We start from the raw sequence: 18990 nt of genomic DNA on the forward strand, positions 1-18990 counted from the left end.
CCCAGCCGGTTCCCAGAAACAACAGACAGGGTGGCATAGGCTGTCACACCAACCAAACAAACAGTTTAACCAATTGATTCTGACTGGTATAATTCCAGGTCATTGAAGAATGACAAATATAGTAACACTAAACAAAAAAAGGCATTATGGAAGGATATGATGACTACGGACCCATGAGTCTTACATCATTGATAAGGAAATTGATATAATAAGTTTTTAGAGTCAACCAAGTTACAAGAGCCAAGTCATCCTGGATTTGCTGCTGGGAGATCATGTCAAAATGTGATTTAATTTTTTGACTAAAGTGATAGATCAGGGACATAGTTTATTTACATTTTAGCAAGGCATGTTATACACTGTACAACACTTTAATTCAAAAACAAAACATTCATGGATTTGTTTCAAAGACAGTGGAATGGATAAGCGATAAGCCCATCAAAGGAAGAGTTATTTACAGTGGACTACATCAGGTATTAGACCTGGGTCCTGTTTTGCTTAATGCCACTTGTGGTCTAGAAGCCAAGGGAAGGTGTGCCTTTTATGAATATATAAACGTCTGTAACAGGATTAGTACCTCAGAAGGGATAAATCAAACTGTTAGTAAATTAAAAGCAAAAGAGCGAAAGATTATAGTGCTGAGTCTTAAATTTAATGCATCAACATCTGAAACAATGCCCTTGAATCCAAAAGCAGAAGGCAGAATAAGTGCTTGTGTAAACAACAAAGCAGAAAGAGAGTTATAGTTTAAGATATTATGAAAGTTAGTAGCAAGAAGAGGGAGGTCATTTTGTCACAATATATGTCACTGGTAAGACCATGAGTACTGTGCACAGTTCTGGAGGTCCTATCTCCAATAAATATTGATAAAAGAGAAATAAATCAGAGAAGGGCTACTAAACGGATGCATGAGTTGTATGACAAGGGGGAAAAGGAAAATCTTTAAGAGTTGAACATGTCCAGGTTAGAGAAGTGAAGGGAAAGGAGTGATTTAAAAGAAAAAATTACATATATTAAAGTTATCAATATAAGGCAGCATTTTCAACAATAAGAGGATTTCTGGAACCAGGGGACGTACTTTTTATTTAGAGGGAAGAAGATCGAAAGGTAACAGAAGGATAATTTTGTTTACAGAAAGGCTGATAAACTCATGGTATAGTCTGCTAACTGTCAATGTGGTGATTCATAAGGTAACTTAATTCAGAATGCATGGAACAAACATACTCTACACATATGGAGCAAAAACACTTTAATATAAATAAAAAAATAAAAAAATCAAATACAGAAAAGGGCTGACAAGATGGACCTCTAGATTCTTTTCTGTTGTAAAATGTTTATGTACGTTATGTCATTCTCTATAATACACAATATCTTAATGACTACAGTAATAGGAACAATACACTAGTAGTACTCCGGTAAAAGCAATGCCATTGCAATTCACTGTTAACACAGATTTTGCTCTACATATACAGTATTAACTGCTTGTGTATTATAAGTGCATAAACTATAGGACTTGTTTTAATAAAATCACATTAGCTGCTTTTTAATACATTTCTCAAAAGTAAAACTTTTAGACATACACACATAGGTTTTAAAACATACACTACATAGCTCAATTGTGAAAGGAAACAATTCTTGTTAAAAAAATGTGTGGGCTACAACACATAATAATTAAAGAACTTAGATATGTTTAATTAATTTAAGGCTGCTACTGCTTTACAATAACACAGGTGACAATTAGTTAAATTGCAGAACGTATTTAATTTTTTGGACTTGACTGAGCTAAGTTTATTATACCAAGCAAAAGATTTATCTTTATGAGCATGAAAAATAACATTATGGCATAAATATTTTTAGACATGGAGCTGTATAATTTTAAGTAAAATTGAATATTTCCACTACAAGTATAAAATTATTGATTTATTTTAGAAAAAAAACTCACAATACTTTGCCAGTAGGTTTATTGCTAAGATGGGTTAATATCGTAAAAATCCCAAAGCATAAATAAAAATAGTTTGCCAAGGAAAAAAATGCTACTAATTATGAATTAATTATGAGATTGATGGCATCTCAAGATTATTAATCTATTTTTAAACAAGTCAATTGTATCATGTTTATTTATTATAGCGGCAGGTACATTTAGCCCTGTTAACCTGTCTCAATATTATATGTGCTTCATTTACTGCCATCTGCTCTAATGACCTATGCTGTCTCATTTGACTTGTGACTTATAGTACATCAGTTACCATGGCTCTATGCTCAGCTGAACACTTAAGCGGGTGTGACAAAGGTGCTTTTCTCTCCACATTTAAAGCACAGAGACTAACAGCTGCAAATTAAACTAATTTCCAAATGAAAGGAGATAACTGCTAGTTATAGGCTGTATGCAGACACACATCCTCCCATCATGTCTCCCTACACTTTTTTTCAATCAATGCCTCCCATTGTCACTAATGAAACAGTATATGTGCATTTAAAGCATTTTTGAGCTTTTAATACTCTACACTTTAATGCACTTTAAAGTACTAAAAATGCAGACATACAATTTAAGTGCGTTTGAAGAACTGGGAATTTAATACATTGAATAATCTTCTGCTCAATACCTGGAGAAAACAGGTGTCTCTGTGAAAGTTTAGAAAAGAATATACACTGATATGAAAGGCCTGAGAAAATGTTGCACTTTCACATCAACACTGTGTTTAAAGTGCCTTATAAAAGACTAGAACATTGTTAGCATTTAAGGTACAAAGTTTAATTAATTTTATAACAATGCAAACATAGTGACAAAAACACTAATAATTGCAATGGAAGTGCAGTTGCACCTTTGTATTGTTATAATGTGAGCATTGCATGTTTAAAGGCAAGGCAATACCAAAACATGCATTATTTTGCCATGGTAGCAAATTGAATGGCCTGTCTTGTTTTACTTATGTAGTTTTTTTTTTTTATGTTTATCCCTGTCCTTTTTATAGTTACTGAAACGGATGTTGCTGACCATATTTCAAATGGAGGAAAGGTTCTCAGTTTTACTTACTTTTCAAATTTATTTAAATTCAAAATGCAAAGGTGATTTACAAGACAAATTAACTACTCACCCAAAACAAGATGCACTGAAGCTGATAGGCAGTTGTGTAAAATCTGTTTCTGCCATTTGCATCACCCCTGTTTGAAAGGTTAGAACTCCTCCAATTATCAGGTCACCTTCTTGATAGTAGCTCTTTGCATTAGGAAATTTCAAAATGCGTTGAGAATTTATATGCTGGCCAGAGTTAAAAAAAAGCATTAGAAGAAACCGCACAACACTGGAAACACTGTACATACTGAATACTATATATACATATATGCAAGCATATATTTAATTATTTAATATCAACCAAACAAGCAGTGGGATGATTTCAGTATTCGTACAAATTGCTTCCTTTGCAGTGATGGCAGTAGTTGAGCAAAAAAAAATACCATGTGAATAATAAAGTGCTGTTTGCTGAGCAGCATTCGTATACTGTGCTAAGTTGCATATTTATATATATAGTCTAGGTCTATCTAATGACAGTGCAAACGCAAACGCAAAGGCTGCAATTTCTACCCTTATAATTACTGATTAATTACATGACAGAAAAATGTATTTGAAAACACTCTGTTGTTTGACATCGCCTTGGCCAGAATTTTACATTATGTAGCTGAACTTACGCAACAAAGGGAAATATGTAACAAACAGATACTCAAGAAATATATGTATTTTACGAAGAAAAGGGTTATATTTGATGATGTGAACCTCAAACTCCTTAAACCCTCATTTCATATGGTGACATTCAATATTGATGTAGGAGAAAGTAATCTGAGTTTTGGAATTGAAATACATTTTGTAAATGTTTTGTAAAATAATCCAAATTTACAAAAATCTCACATCTGTAGCCAATCAACATCATACTTGCCAACTTCCGAGAGACTCTCGAAATTCGGGTCAGTCTCCCGGGCTCCCGTGAGAGCTGGCATTTCTCCCGCATCTCGGGACTCCCATGTCAAAATGACGCGTTTCACCAAGAGTCGCGTCATTTTGACCCCGCCCCCACAACAAAACGGCATTTTACTCGTGGGGGCGGGTCCAAAATGACGCGATTCCCACCCCGCCCCCTCCCACCCATTAGTCACACCCCTCTCCCGGACATTACCTACTGAAAGTAGGTAAGTATGATTAACATGTGTATTTCCTCCCACATGCTGACCTGTACTCATCACAATAAGTGTTCACCTCTGCATCGTAAGCATATATGCCAGGTTTACGTCAAGTGCAAAAATAGCATATTTATGTCCATATACTGATCTCTAAAGATGTATTTGGCTCTGCATTAATAGCATATGTGCCATGTTTATATTCAAGTAATGAATGTAGACATAGACTGGCACACAAGGGGCTGATTTATTAAGGAAAGTAAGGCAAAAAATGAGTTAAAAAGTTAAATACTGGCTGTTTATTCATGTAGCACACAGTTACTTGATAACTTATTTGAACACTGAAATTTACAGTTGATCTAGGACATGCTCTATCCCAATTATAAATATGTCCCCACATTTTAAATGTACCCCCCCCCCCTCTAAAACAACATGGTTTTGCCAAGATTCAAAGTTATTAAAGGTTTTTGCTTTCCTTTCCTTAATGAATCAGGTCCAGGCACACCCTAATACACACGTGAATTTCCATGCTGCAGATGCTTCTCTCTAGCTGCCAAAGATGGCCAAAACGGAGCTGCTGTGCGTGCCCAACCGATGGTGCTTCTCCCATGTTCCTTTGTGGAACTCAAGACGTCTGTACTTGGTGAGTCGTACATAGGAAAATTGAAGCTGCCTACATATGTTTTATTAATATATGTGTTTAATGATAATGTGTGTGTGTGTGTGTGTGTGTGTGTGTGTGTGTGTGTGTGTGTGTGTGTGTCTCTACATGAAATTAGTGGCCCTGCTGATTGGCATAATATGAATTGGGGTCACTACTGTGTGGCATAATATGATCTGTGAGCACAATTTGACAAAATATGAACTGGGGGTAACGCTGTTTGGTATAATAGATTGCAAGCTTGCGAGCAGGTCCTTCTTATCTCTGTCTGTCTGTATTACCAAGAATTGCTTTATTACTGTTTGTTCCCAATTGTAAAGTGCTATGAAATTTGCTGGCGCTATATAAATTATTGTTGATGATGATGATAATATGAACTGGGGAAACTTCTATTTGGCCTAATATGAATCATGGATGCTAGTGTGTGGCGTGCAGCTTTGCAGAGTATTCCTCGCTCATTTTCCCTGTGTGCAGCAATTAGTGACGGAACACTTACATCATTATTCCACAGAAATCCACAAATGATAAATTAGCACTGTGTATATATGGTATACTGCCACATTCCCATTAGGAACTGTTTGGTTTATTTGAAACATGGTTTTTACTATCTTATTATGCATGTATTAACGTCTCTATGTATTTATGTATATTAAATTTGATTCTTTTAATCAAAAATATTATTGCACATTATTTACACATATACAGTACAATATTGTACTTGATTTGGCACAGGGCAAACTGGATAGATCCCATCCAGTGGAGATGATATCTGGGTATGTCTGGACCTTTTCATTCGTTCACGCATGTGTACAGAAGAAATAAGTAAATTAGAATTGAAGCAATATTAAATTTGTCGAAAATAGTCCAAAATACACAGTTAATTCATTATTGCTGATGATTGTTGTCCAGGCTTAGGTTAACTAGATGTAAATGATTAAATATTCTTCGCAAAGTGCTTTTCAATATATGGAACTATATAAATGGCTATAAACAAATAAATAACTATGACAAGAAAGGCAATAATGCTGATTGCACTTAAAGTCATGTGTTTCTGTTTATGTCATGGCACTTACCTGTTTTGGGTTATATATGTACATCCTTGTCCAAGCCAATAGTATCTACGGAAAGGTCTTTGGGTACCTCTTTACTATCCTTCTCCGGTGGCTGCTGAGCCTCTTTTTGCTGCACAGAAATCTGTTGAGACCTGGAGAGAAAGAGGCTCAGTATTAGCCCTTTAATTTGCTTCCTTACTTAGTTTATAATTGTCTTACATTTTTCCTCTATCTCTCCTTTTTGGTCTCGTCTTCTCTTTTCTATCTCTATTAAATGGGCCTCCTCACATCTCCCTGATCTTTTCTCCCCCTCCTACTCTGCCTACCTCCAGCCCCCTTTTACTGCACCATGTCCCTTCACGTGCACACTGGTCATGGCCGGTGATGTTATATGAACCTCAGCCGGTGTTTCTGCCCCCTCTTCAGCCAATCACACTCCCCAATCTCCCACTACCCTTTCACCTCTTAGTCCCCAGACAAGGCTGGTCGACGGACAGAATCTCCGCTTGAGATGTGCCACTTTTGCCATGCGACTGACTCGGCAGACGCTAGCCGACCACCAGCCATCTAGCATGGCCGGCATACCCTTACCACTGTGCGAGGGCACATTCAGAGAGCCAGGCGCAAGCTGTGGAAGAGGTATCCACATCAGCTCACCCTGCTTGTACTGCTTCATCCCTGTTATATCCCTGTAATTTGTTTTTTTCGGCTACTGCTCCATGCCTATTTGATGTGGGGCATAAAAAACAGCAAAAATAAATTGTAAATAAATATAATGAAATAAATATAATTATACTAAATTATCCTCAATTCGAATGTGTGTTGGAAGGTGTTGCTCGCCCCCCTACACTGCCCCAATATAGCTCCCTATCCTTGGTACCCCAAAGATTTGCTGCCTGTCTCTTTTAGTGAGGGCATTTTTCCTCTGGCAAAGGCCTGCTTAGCTACATGCTTTCAAGGTTTTATGGTTTTTTTGGGTCTTCAAATGGGTTACTGCAACCACTTATCTGCTACCCTTTCTGTGAAGTAATTTTTCCTCAAATTTCCTCTGATCCGACTTCCCTCCAGTTTCAGTGCCTCTCCTTGTGTACTAATAATTCTCTTCCTTTGAAGATTGTTTCCCTCCTGTACCTTGTTAAAACTCTTGATATAATTAAATTTTTCATGTCCACCCTTTCTCTTCTTTTCTTTAAACTATACATATTAAGATCTTTTAGGCTTTCTTGGCCAGTTTTGTGCACTAGGCTATGCACCATTTTAGTTGCCCTTCGTTGTACAGTTTCTAATGTATTTATATCTTTATGGAGAAATGGCCACCAGAAATGAACACAGTATTCTAGATGAGGCCATACCAATGACTTCCGTCTTTCTGCTACTGATTCCTCTCCTTATGGAACTAAGCATCTGAATTGCCTTTCTTATTGAGTTGTTATATTGCTTACCTGCCTTTAAGTCACTTGATATAGTGACTCCTAGATCCCTTTCCTCCTCAGTATTCTGCATTAAAGTGCCAATAATACTATATTTAGCCTTTGGGTTTTTGAGACCCAATTGAATGATTTAGCATTTTTTGGCATTAAACTGTAGTTGCCACTCTCTTGACCATTCCCCTAGTCTGCCTAGATAATCATTCATTTGTTTTACCCCTCCTTGTGTGTCTACCCTGTTGCATATCTTTGTGTTATGTGCAAAAAGGCACACTTTCCCTTCATTACCATTTGCAATGTCACCAATAAATATATTAAAAAGCACGGGTCCAAGTACGGATCCCTGGGGATCTCCACTGGTAACCTTTTCCTCCGGTAATTGCGCTCCATTTACTGCAAATCTCTGTTTTCTGTCATGCAACCAAGATGAGGCGTGGAGGACCTTTTGGTCCTTTTGTGTGGAGGGCTCTTGTCACAACTATTGTGAATCTTCCTGCTGGTGTTGACATAGCTCAAGAGGGAGGTGCGGAGTCTAACATGCCACCGTTTTTTTTAAGGAACCCCTACAAGGAGGTATGGGTTTTGCTGCAAGTGGTCCTCCTACTGAGCCACCAGTGAGATACAGGAAATAGCGGGTAGTCAATCTAGAGGGGTTAGCAATGTTCGGACAGCAAAGGTTTTTAGAGATATCCAGGTGCAGTGACCAAGTACAAGCCGGGTCGGTAACGTTCTGGCAGCAGCAATACATAAGGAGAATCCTAAGGAGAGGTTAAGAACAAGTGAAGGACAAACCAGGCAAGCCAAATGAAAGAGCAATCAGAAGAAAAGTCAGGAGCAAGCCAAAATCATACACTGGAATCAATCACTGAACACACTGAAAGTGCTGGAGCTATGGAACCCAATACTCTAGCACCAGTATGTTGCCAGAGACAACCTTAAATAGTAGTCTGAACCAATCACAAGTGCCAGCGGTGTTTTATATTACACCTCCATTAGTTCAAGCATCTACCCACTGTATATGGTTAGACATACACTCTCATTTTACTTGGCCAACTTTGAGTCATCTAAGCCTACAGTGTCAAGCCGACATGTTCCTTGTCCTATAGCAGGAGTTGGATCTATAACAGGAAATATCTCCAAATTTGTTGACTACCATCTTCAACCTATTGTAATAAAAAATAAGTCATGTCTGAAGAATACAGGGGATATCCTGGAGAAATTATCCAACTTAGAATGGGAAGATTATTTTATACTGATAATGGAGAATGTTAGCTTGCTTTATACTATTATTAATCATGAGCTAGGTATGATGGCAACTAGATAGGCATTTGACCAAAGTGAATATAATGAACATCTAAAAAACTTGATTATGGAAAGTATAGATCTCATTTTGAATAATAATGATCTCTGTTTTAACGGACAGTTTTATATGCAGGATGTCCGAACAGCCATGGGCACCGGGTTCGCCCCAAGTTACGCCAATCTATTTATGGCATAGTGGGAGAAACATCAAGTATGGAGTGGCCACCCATACGGGGCGAACTTGGTGTCCTGGCACAGACATATAGATGACATTTTATTTATATGAAAGGGATCTAGGGAATCCCTGGAAGTCTTCTCTAAATATTTAAATGATATCTTGTGCAATATCACTTTGATTTTTTATATAAGTGAGACACCGGTTAATTTTCTGGATCTAACCATATAAGTTGAAAATGGTTCTTTATGTACCAAAACATACTTTAAACCCACCGTCTCCAACTACTATAGTCAGGCTTAGAGTGAACATCACTGAAACTGGCTTAGGGTATCCCCTATAGCTAGTTTAGAAAACTTAAACGGAACTATTCAAATAAAAATAGTTATGAGATTCAATTAAAATTAATGAAAAAACAATTCCTACACAGACGATATAACAATAAAGAAATTAAGGGAAGTGCAACTAAGGTTGCCTTTTTAGAGAGAGAGATCATGTTGGAGAATAATAAACCAAATAAGAAGACCATCCATGAGGATAATATCCGTCAATAGGCCTTTTTTTTCAATATCATTGTAATCAGAAGAAAATGGAGAACATCATTAAACGATATTGGTATATTATCTTAAAAGACCCCGTTCTTAAAAAGTATTACCCTCATTTGTGTATCGCAAGGCTCCGTCCTTAAAGGACAAATTAGTTAAAGGTGTTCTTCTGGCTCCAGTGAAGATGGTCGGATTAAATCGAAGGGATTTTTCAGATGCGGCATTTGTATTGCCTGTGTACCTGTAGAAAGGATTGTAGTAAATACACCCATTTCCAGGTGGAAAACCAAGGATCTAGGATCCATGTCTTTATCACTTGCCATACAAAGAACGTGCGGTACCTTATTGAATGTTCATGTGGCCTTTTTTTTACGTGGGCCGGACCTCTAGATCTCTTAAGGTGAGGCTGTCAGAAGACATAAGAAATATAAAAATGGTATGAAGAGTAATTCCATTTCCGCTCATTTTAAAAAAGTACATTAATGCTCTGAATTGAATATAAAAATGTTGGGGGTATTTAACATAATAAATCTAATTGGAGGCGGAATGATGTTTCGTCCAAATTAGCACAAACAGAGATAAATGGATCCATAAATTGCATACCTTATAACCAGAAGGTCTAAATCTGGAGTTTGAACTGAAATGGTTCCTGAATTAACAACCTCTTTTAGTATTAGGGAGTGTCTCTATATATTAAAATTAGAGTTATTTTATATTTCCACCAGTATTTATCTATGATGGAATATAAAGAATTCTGAGATATTATGTCATTCACCATGTATTAAAATTGTGTATGCTATTTACTATGTATAAGAATTGTGCTTATCTTTGGGTAAGATTTGACTTGTTGACCCTTGTTAAGGCTAAGGACATCCCACCTCTTGCTTGATATGATTCAATTAGCCCTTATGTATATGTAAGATAATGTTTTTTTTTATTATCATTGTAATTAAGAAAACATAATTTACTGTGAAGATGTATGACATACTACCGTTTTAAGATGCTCCATATAGTTGCTATTTTGGGATTGAGATTGATATATTTTTGCTTTTGTGCACCGTGCCCTAACCCTATTTTTAATATCAGAGCCTGGATTGCGGAAGTGCCAATGAAGATATTGTGAGGCAAGCCTCTTTTTAATATCGAGACTTGAATTCCGTAACTGATTGTGAGGAAAACATCTGATTTCTAGCAAGAGCATTAGTATTAAAGGTTTTTCATATTGTATGTTGCGAACCAAGCCTTGTTTTTGTATCTGGGCTTGGATCGCGGGAGTGTTAATGAAAGTCAGGCCTCTTTCTGATATCCTGGCTTGAATTCCGGAAGGGACAGTGAGAAAACTTTTGATCTTCAGTAAGTGCATGAGTATAAAAGGTCTCTTAGAGGCACACATATACTATAAATCTTGACCACTGATATAAGGGTCGAAACGGTTGTGAGTGGCAGAATTACAATACCAGAGATTCAGCACAAATTACCATCATTGTGAGAGACAGATGGCGTGGATTTGCATGCTACATGCTGTTTTATCATGGGACTCTGGTAGGCGGCCTTGCCACTCATATACATGTGCTGCAACTGTGAATTGATTTTATTGCCATTTTTAATTCATTTTTATTAAAGGATAAAGCACTATGTTATATCCCTTGTTTCCTTTATCCCTTTTTTATCCACATATTTGAGTGGAGTTTATATACATCCAAGAGCAATCGAGGAGAGGGTTTCAGAAGTAATGCTGTGAGGAACGTTGGTGCTAAGTTTAAATTGAAGCCTATCTAATATTCATTTGTGTAAGTTTACTAACGAGAGGAGCTCCGAATTACAGGTGAAGGAAATTCCCTCATTATATATTATTATACATTATTATTATATTATTATACATATTATCTCTCTCTCTCTCTCTCTCTTTCTCTTCCCTCTCTCTCTCTCTCTCTCTCTCTCTCTCTTTCTCTTCCCTCTCTCTCTCTCTCTCTCTCTCTCTCTCTATATATATATATATATATATATATATATATTCTCTATCCTGTTGTGTTGCACTTTTTGTTTTCATCGGTTTGAGGACTTGGCTACTATACACTGTTTTTGAAACTGACAGTGTGGAGGTTTTGTTGACACAGCATAGGCAAACAGAGGGGGGGTTTCCTAGTGCCTGTAGCACTAGGGAACCCCCTCCAAGCCTGGGGCACTGTATAATTGAGGTGGCTGGACTCTGTCCTCGCTTCACACGGTTCTGCTTGAAAAGGAATTTCCTAACAATAGTGCACGCAGCATTGCCCATGTATATTATGGGAATAGGAAGAGTTGGAGAGCAGCCAAGCACTGTCTAATATTATAGCCACGTTCCCATGCATGATGGCCATGCCCACTGGCGGCGTGGTGTGGAAATCCCCTCTGCAAATTCTGCGTTTGCCCATGCACAGGGTGTATGTACATAATTTTTGAACATACTACACTATGATTGTTTTTGAGGACATCTACATACATTCCTGAATATCCCTTTAAGTGATCATTAAGTGACATTCTATACACCAATGGACTTTTGAAGATTGGTAATTATGTCCTATACTAAGAGACTGGTATAATACCATACAGATATCAACATGTATTGAGAATATATATGCTCATAGCCTCGTTTGAAGAGCTGTCCAGTAGTTTTGTTAATCTCTATGTACAAGAGATTAGCGCCGCATTGCCATATATGTTTTCTCATTTTGTATGTTCCTTCTTCTGGTCCTCCACGCCTGTCTTGAGGCTTGATGTTGGTGTTGCTGATCTGTGAAACAGAATGATAAATGTGCTATTGCCTTTTACTTTTTTTAATATATTATTAAACCAAAATGCTACATGTATGTTTTGTCAAAATATCAATACACACATTGAACACTCAACATATATATGCAAAATGTATTTGTTGATCTTTACAATGGACATTTGCATAATCATTTTGGCCAGATTGCCCGTTAACAAGATAGTTTTTTTTTAGAAACAAGACTTTATTTCAGTAGTATGTATAACTTAATTATACAAGAAATATTTAATTAATGTAATATTTTCCTACATTCTTCACATTGTGCGTATATTTAGTGGTCCGCATATCTTACATAGAATCTTTTGACAATTTTATAAGAGAATTGACTGAATAATTTGGTCCGCGATTTGTGGTTTGTTATTTACAGGACTTTATTGTATAGTGGTAGAAGTACACATTGCATAGGCCCTTGTATTTGTCTTTGGGCAGGTGGTGAGGAATTACAAAAATAAAAAAATATTTTAAAAACAACATTAAAAAGACATTTAAGATGCGATGCCAATTTAAACTATTAACTTACGTATACCTTCTAATCTTCCTTATACATTGAGGAACTTGGACTGTCTCTTCTTCAAATTGCTCCACCAGCATTGTAACTGTGGGATGAAACATCATATGCCCAGTTCACATCTCAAACACCTTTTTGCAGCATGGTAGGCCCTTGCTGAGGTAAGTATGCAAGTTTTTTGTGTGAATCTGTAACTGGTCCCAGTTTTTTAGAGACACCTTTAACCTCCCCAGTTTTTTAGAGACACCTTTAACCTCCTCCCCACTATCTGGGGTTGTGGTCTGTGATTTTTTTTTCAATCACCATTTACATGTTGTCTGATTTACTACCCAACTTTACTATGTGACCTTACTTTTCTGTGGAGCGTCACACAGACCCAATTTTATTATTAATAAATACCCTATGAATTGGTCCATCTTTTGATTCCAAGCATGCTTAAATACAGTGTATTCGTAGAGCTTACACTCATTTCCTTAACTTCAATGTGGGGCAGAATTATTAATTTGACATATGAGCAGCTCATCATGACTGGCTCATCATGCTATTGAGGAATATGTGGTTGATCACTACTTTTATTGATTTTAAGTGGTATATTTTGATAATGAATTATTTTTGTCAATATCACATATAGCAAAGTAAGCACATGGGCTCTTTGAGCCAGACACCATGCTGAGCGTTTCCCAAAAGTCAAGTCAGGTGTCAAAAACCCCATCCCAGGCCAGAATATATCTCACAGCAGGGGTTCTTTGAAGCTGCCCCAGGTGACACTCCTATCTTCTCACACTGGAATGTGCAGAGCCATAAATATACATACTACAACATATCGCCCCAACACAAGGGGCTCGATACTCTCACCTACCAAATGTGGGGATCCCCGCCGGCGCCAGGCGCCGCTTCCGTTCGATGGTGGCAGCCATCTTGATTCCAGGTCTGCGCATGTGCAGACCCGTTGTGTTAGATAGAACTCCTCTTCTCTGCTCCCATTTGTCCAGCCTGTCAGCACCTGGGCCAGCACTCAGTTGCCTGTTCTTTGTTTGTCAGCCCTGGCTGTGTGAAGACTTGGTACCCTGGCTCCAGCTTACCTGCTTCCTTTATTTCTGCATGTCTGTCTCAGCTCTGCTAATTCCTGGATATCAGTTCACAGAGTTTACCATCCTTTCCAGCACATCAGTTCAGCTGCACCAGTGTGTCTAATCTACAGTTCTCAGCTCACAGAGCTCTCTTACCTGTTCCTGTATCTCTGCATGACTGGCTCAGCTCTGCTCATTCCTGGATATCAACTTACAGAGTTGCCATCCTTTCCAGCACCTCAGTTCAGGTACACCAGTGTGTGTAATTTACAGTTCTCAGCTCACAGAGCTCTTCTACCGGATCCTGTATTTCTGCATGTCTGCCTCAGCTCTGCTTATTCCTGGATATCAACTCACAGAGTTTACCATCCTTTCCAGCATCTCAACTCTGCTGTTCAGTATGACTAATCTACAGATCTCAGTTCCCAGAGCTCTCCTACCTGTACCTGTATTTCAAAAACATACTGGTAGGTTAATTGACTTCTAACAAATTGATCCTATTCTGTGTGTGTGTGTGTGTGTGTGTGTGTGTGTGTGTGTGTGTGTGTATGTATGTATGTATGTATGTGTGTGTGTGTGTGTGTGTGTGTGTGTGAATGCTTGTCTGTCTGTCTCTGTCTGTCTGTGTGTGTCTGTCAGGGAATTTAGACTGTAAGCCCCAATGGGACAGGGACTGATGTGAGTGAGTTCTCTGTACAGTGCTGTGGAATTAGTGGCGCTATACAAATAAATGATAATAATAATTTCTGCATGACAATCCTAGGATTCATATTCCCTGCAGTGAATCGTGACAGTAAGAACAGGCCCTAAAATATATAAAAGAAACAAAAAACACGACGGATGTCTCTGGAGAACCCTCAGCGAAGGATATGCTCCAGCATTTGGTTGGGAGAGTGGAGCAACATAAAAATACACAACTCCAAGTACTACAGTGTCTTCAGATCCTTTCCACTTGTCTAGATAACCTTCAGGCTGCATGTCCTCCAGTTCCTCCACCACCTCCGGTTGAGTCAATTGCCCAGCAGGCCTCTACTGCATCTCCCTCTACGCTTAGACTCCCCATACATTCCAAGTTTGACGTCGACCCTAGTGCTCCAGTGGAACAATGAGGCTCTAGTGGCTGCCTTCTGGCAGGGACTTTCCGATCGGGTGAAAGATGTTCTGGCCCCTCAAGAGTTACCTTCCACTCTGGATGCCCTCATATCCCTTTGTAACCAGGTAGATCTACGATTCCGGGAGAGGTCAGCTGAGAAAGATCATTCCCGTCGCTCTACTTTTAGGCTGGCTCCCCATTTACAACCTCCTATCATTCCTGATGAGCCAATGCAACTAGGGAAAACTCGTTTGGCTCCTGAGGAATGCAAGAGAAGACAAAGGAACAACCTTTGCATCTATTGTGCAGAATCCTGTCATTATCTCAATTTATGTCCAAAGATTTTGGGAAATGCCAAACCCTAATCTGCTCTCGGAAGGTCAGGTTGGGGACATCTAAATCCTCCTGTATTTCTGGGTATTGCTCCATTCCTGTTTCCGTACAGTCTGCTTCTATTAAGTTTAACTCTTCAGCCTTATTAGACTCCGGAGCAGTTGGAAACTTCATTTCCCATTCCTTGGTCTCTCGGTGGTCTTTGTCTACAGTATCTTTGAAGATTCCTATTATCATAACTGCCATTTATGGTTCTCGTCTCCCCAATGGGACCATTTATATACAAATGAAACCAGTCACCCTTCGATTGGAGCACTGCACTCTGAACAGATCTTGCTGCTTTTACTGCCTCAAACTACCACACCCATGATCTTGGGGTTACCGTGGCTTCAACAACACTCTCCACATATGGATTAGAACTCTTCTCAAGTCCTGGCTTGGGGTCCCTCCTACCACTCTCATTGTCTTGCTCAGGTCAAACTGCTCCATGTGTCTACAGTATCAACATGCTCTCCTCCTCCAGCATCACCTCCTCAATACTCCTGGTTTTCTGACATCTTTGACAAGGAATGCTCCAAGCTTCTCCCACCTCATCGCCCCTGGGATTGTCCGAATGATCTCCTTCTAGACAAGACTCCCCCCAAGGGACGTGTTTATCCTTTCTATCTGCCAGAGACACAAGCCAAGTCCACCGACATTCGGGAGAACCTACAACGTGGCCTTTTACCTCATCTGCTGGGGCAGGTTTCTTTTTTGTGAAAAAAAAGACAGAACCTTAAGACCTTGTATAGACTACTGTGGTTTGAATTCCATCACTGTAAAGAATCGCTATCCTATCCCCTTAATAACAGAACTGTTAAGATTAAAGGTGCCAAGATTTTTGCTAAATTGGACTTCGAGGGGTTTACTATCTCATCAGAATCCGAGCAGCCAATGAATGGAAGACCGCCTTGAACACTCGGGACTGTCATTACGTGTATCTCGTCATGCCTTTCGTACTATGTAATGCCCCCTCTGTTTTCCAAAGTTATGTCAATGAAATCTTAAGAGATTTGCTCTACTCCTGCATAGTAGTTTATCTCGATGACATCTTAAATTTTTTCTAAAGATCTCAACTCCTAACGTCTACATGTCTCCGAAGTGCTATCCAGACTCCACAAGAAACACCTCTTTTGCAAACTGGAGAAATGTTCTTTCGAAGCCCTGTCTATGTCATTCCTGGGTTACATTGTTTCTGTCACCGGGCTACAGGTGGATCCCGAGAAAATTTGTGCCATCCTAGATTGGCCACTACCATCTGGCCTCAAGGCTTTCCAGTGTTTCATAGGTTTTGCCAATTATTATAGACAATTTATCCAAGGATATTACTCCATTATCGCTCCAATTACAGCTGTCACCCACAAAGGAGTCAATAGCAAGGTTTGGCCCTCTCAGGCTATAGAGGCCTTTACATTTTTCAAAGGGGCTTTCTTCTCAGCTCCCATCCTTAGAGAACCGGATGACTACCTACCTTTTTTTCCTTGAGGTTTACGACTCTGCAGAGGGCATTGGAGCTGTACTCTCACAAAAATCCAACTCCAATAAATTCCTTTCTTTCTCTTCTCGCAAATTTCTTCCTGCAGAACGCTACTACACCATTGGAGACAAGGAGTTACTCGCCATGAAAATGGCACTCTCTGAGTGGTGCTACCTTCTGGAAGGAGCTCGGTTTCCTGTTACCATCTTCATGGACCATAAGAATCTCTTATACTTGCAAACCGCCCAGTGCCTTAATCCTCGCCAAGCTCTCTGGTCAGTATTCTTTTCTCGTTTTGATCTCCGTATGACTTTTAAACCTGGCTGTATGAATAAAAATGCAGATCCCCTTTCAAGAATTTTCTCTACTCAAAATTCTGACCAAGTTTCGGAACATCCCATCTTGGATCCCAAGTTTCTACTTTCGTCAACCTTGTTCTCTAGTCCTGTTCCACCTCCAGGCAAGACTTTTGTCTCTCTTCATCTCTGGAAGAAGCTTCTACACTGCTTCCATGCAACCTGCTTCTCTGGTCAAACGAGCTTCCTCAAATCATTGGAAATCATCTCACGAGACTATTGGGGGCCTACCCTTCGTTCTGATAGAAAAGAATTTGTGGCTGCCTGTACCATCTGCGCTCAACACAAATCCTCCCATCAGCTTCCTACTGGTCCTCTTGTGCCTCTACCCATGCCAACTAGACTGTGGACACACATCAGCATGGATTTTGTAACAGATCTTCCACCCAGTCAAGGCTTCAATACTATCTGGGTTGTTGTAGACTGCCTATCTAAGATAGTACATTTTGTTCCCTTAGTTGGTTTGCCTTTTTCTCCATTTCTGGCACAGCATTTTATAAAGGAAATCTTACGGCTCCATGGATGCCTTCTAGAAATCGTATCGGACCGCAGAGTCCAATTTGACTCCAAGTTCTATCGAATACTATGCAAGGCCTTCAAGATTCAATTAAATCTCTCCTAAGCATATCATCCGCAATCTAATTGCCAGACAGAGATAGTGAATCAAGACCTTGAGACCTTTCTCAGAATTTTTTCCTCCGCCAATCAAGATAACTGGTATGAACTCCTACTCTGGGCTGAGTTCGCCCACAACAATCTGTTTCACGAATCTACATCTGCAAATCCGTTCTTCATTGTCTATGGGTTACACCCCTCTCTACCCAAATTCTCAGCCCTCCCTCCCACCTAAGTCCTTGCTGTGGTCAATCTCCAGCGTGATTTCTCCTTCATCTGGTCCCAAATTGTTACCTCGCTCAGGAGAACATCAGAGCGTTATAAATGTTTTGCAGATAAGAGACGACTGGCTGTTCCTGCAATTAAAGTGGGAGATAGGGTATGCCTCTCTATCCGGAACATTCATCTCAAAGTACAATCCATGAAATTTGCTCCACGTTTCATCGGTCCTTACAAAGTCCTACAAGTGATTAACCCTGTCTGTTTCAAACTACAACTTCCTCCATCTCTCCGTATCTACAATACATTTTATGCCTCTCTTCTAAAACCACTCATCATCAACAGATTCTAGTCTGTTTCTCCTTCGTCTCCTCCACCCAAGCTTCCACAAGAAGTGGAGTTCGAGATCACCAAGATTCTGGATTTACTACCCAACTCTACCATGTGACCTAACTTTTCTGTGGAGTGTCACACAGACCCAATTTTATTATGAATAAATCCGCTATGAATTGGTCCATCTTTTGATACCAAACACGCCTAATTACAGTGTATTCGTAGAGCTTACACTCATTTCCTTAACTTCTCTGTGGGGCAGAATTCTTAATTTGACATATGAGCTGCCCTTCATCATGCTATTGATTGACTGCAGGGTGATTGCAGGTTTTGTCTGTCATTTGTGTCTTCACAATTTCTAAGTTATTTTACTAGGGGTTAAGGATCGCTGTCTTTTTTGTTTATCAGTATTAAATCATTATTGAGGCTAAAGACAGAAGTGCGAGTTTTAACATGATGTCATCATATAATTCTTGGGGTGTGGTTTTTTAAAGTTACCTGCAGAAAAGTGAGCAATTCTCTCCCCTCTCACATCCCTGAGTAATGGTAGGAGTCATACCCAGTACATAAAATGCTAAATGAGCATTTTACCCTATTTCTCATGTGTATTAAACTAATAAAATGCTTATGGTTGATAACATAACGAATAAACCCTAGTCTTAACCTTAAATTTTGAGTAATATAATAAAAGACACCACACCGACTTGTTGGCAAATAAATCTAATTTATTTAAATAAAACTGTAGCTGCTATGGTGGCGGGAGAACACTGTATTCGACCTTATCCATCCATTACGCACACTGTTTGCTA

General features: G+C 39.0%; 1 protein-coding gene across 1 annotated transcript in view; it reads right to left on the reverse strand.

Moving 5' to 3' along the window:
- Nucleotides 1-15388, reverse strand: part of LOC142108302 (vomeronasal type-2 receptor 26-like) — a 93730-nt gene extending 78342 nt beyond the window's left edge. Inside the window, exons 1-4 of the mRNA XM_075191936.1 lie at nucleotides 15170-15388; nucleotides 11915-12102; nucleotides 5924-6032; nucleotides 3093-3256 (exon numbers count right to left, since the gene is read on the reverse strand). Coding sequence (XP_075048037.1) covers nucleotides 3093-3256; nucleotides 5924-6032; nucleotides 11915-12102; nucleotides 15170-15388 — 680 coding nt within the window. The remainder of the gene's footprint in view (nucleotides 1-3092; nucleotides 3257-5923; nucleotides 6033-11914; nucleotides 12103-15169) is intronic.
- Nucleotides 15389-18990: the final 3602 nt, after the last annotated feature.

This window comes from Mixophyes fleayi, chromosome 12, assembly GCF_038048845.1.
Source record: "Mixophyes fleayi isolate aMixFle1 chromosome 12, aMixFle1.hap1, whole genome shotgun sequence".
In the NCBI taxonomy this organism is placed as follows: Eukaryota; Metazoa; Chordata; class Amphibia; order Anura; family Limnodynastidae; genus Mixophyes; species Mixophyes fleayi.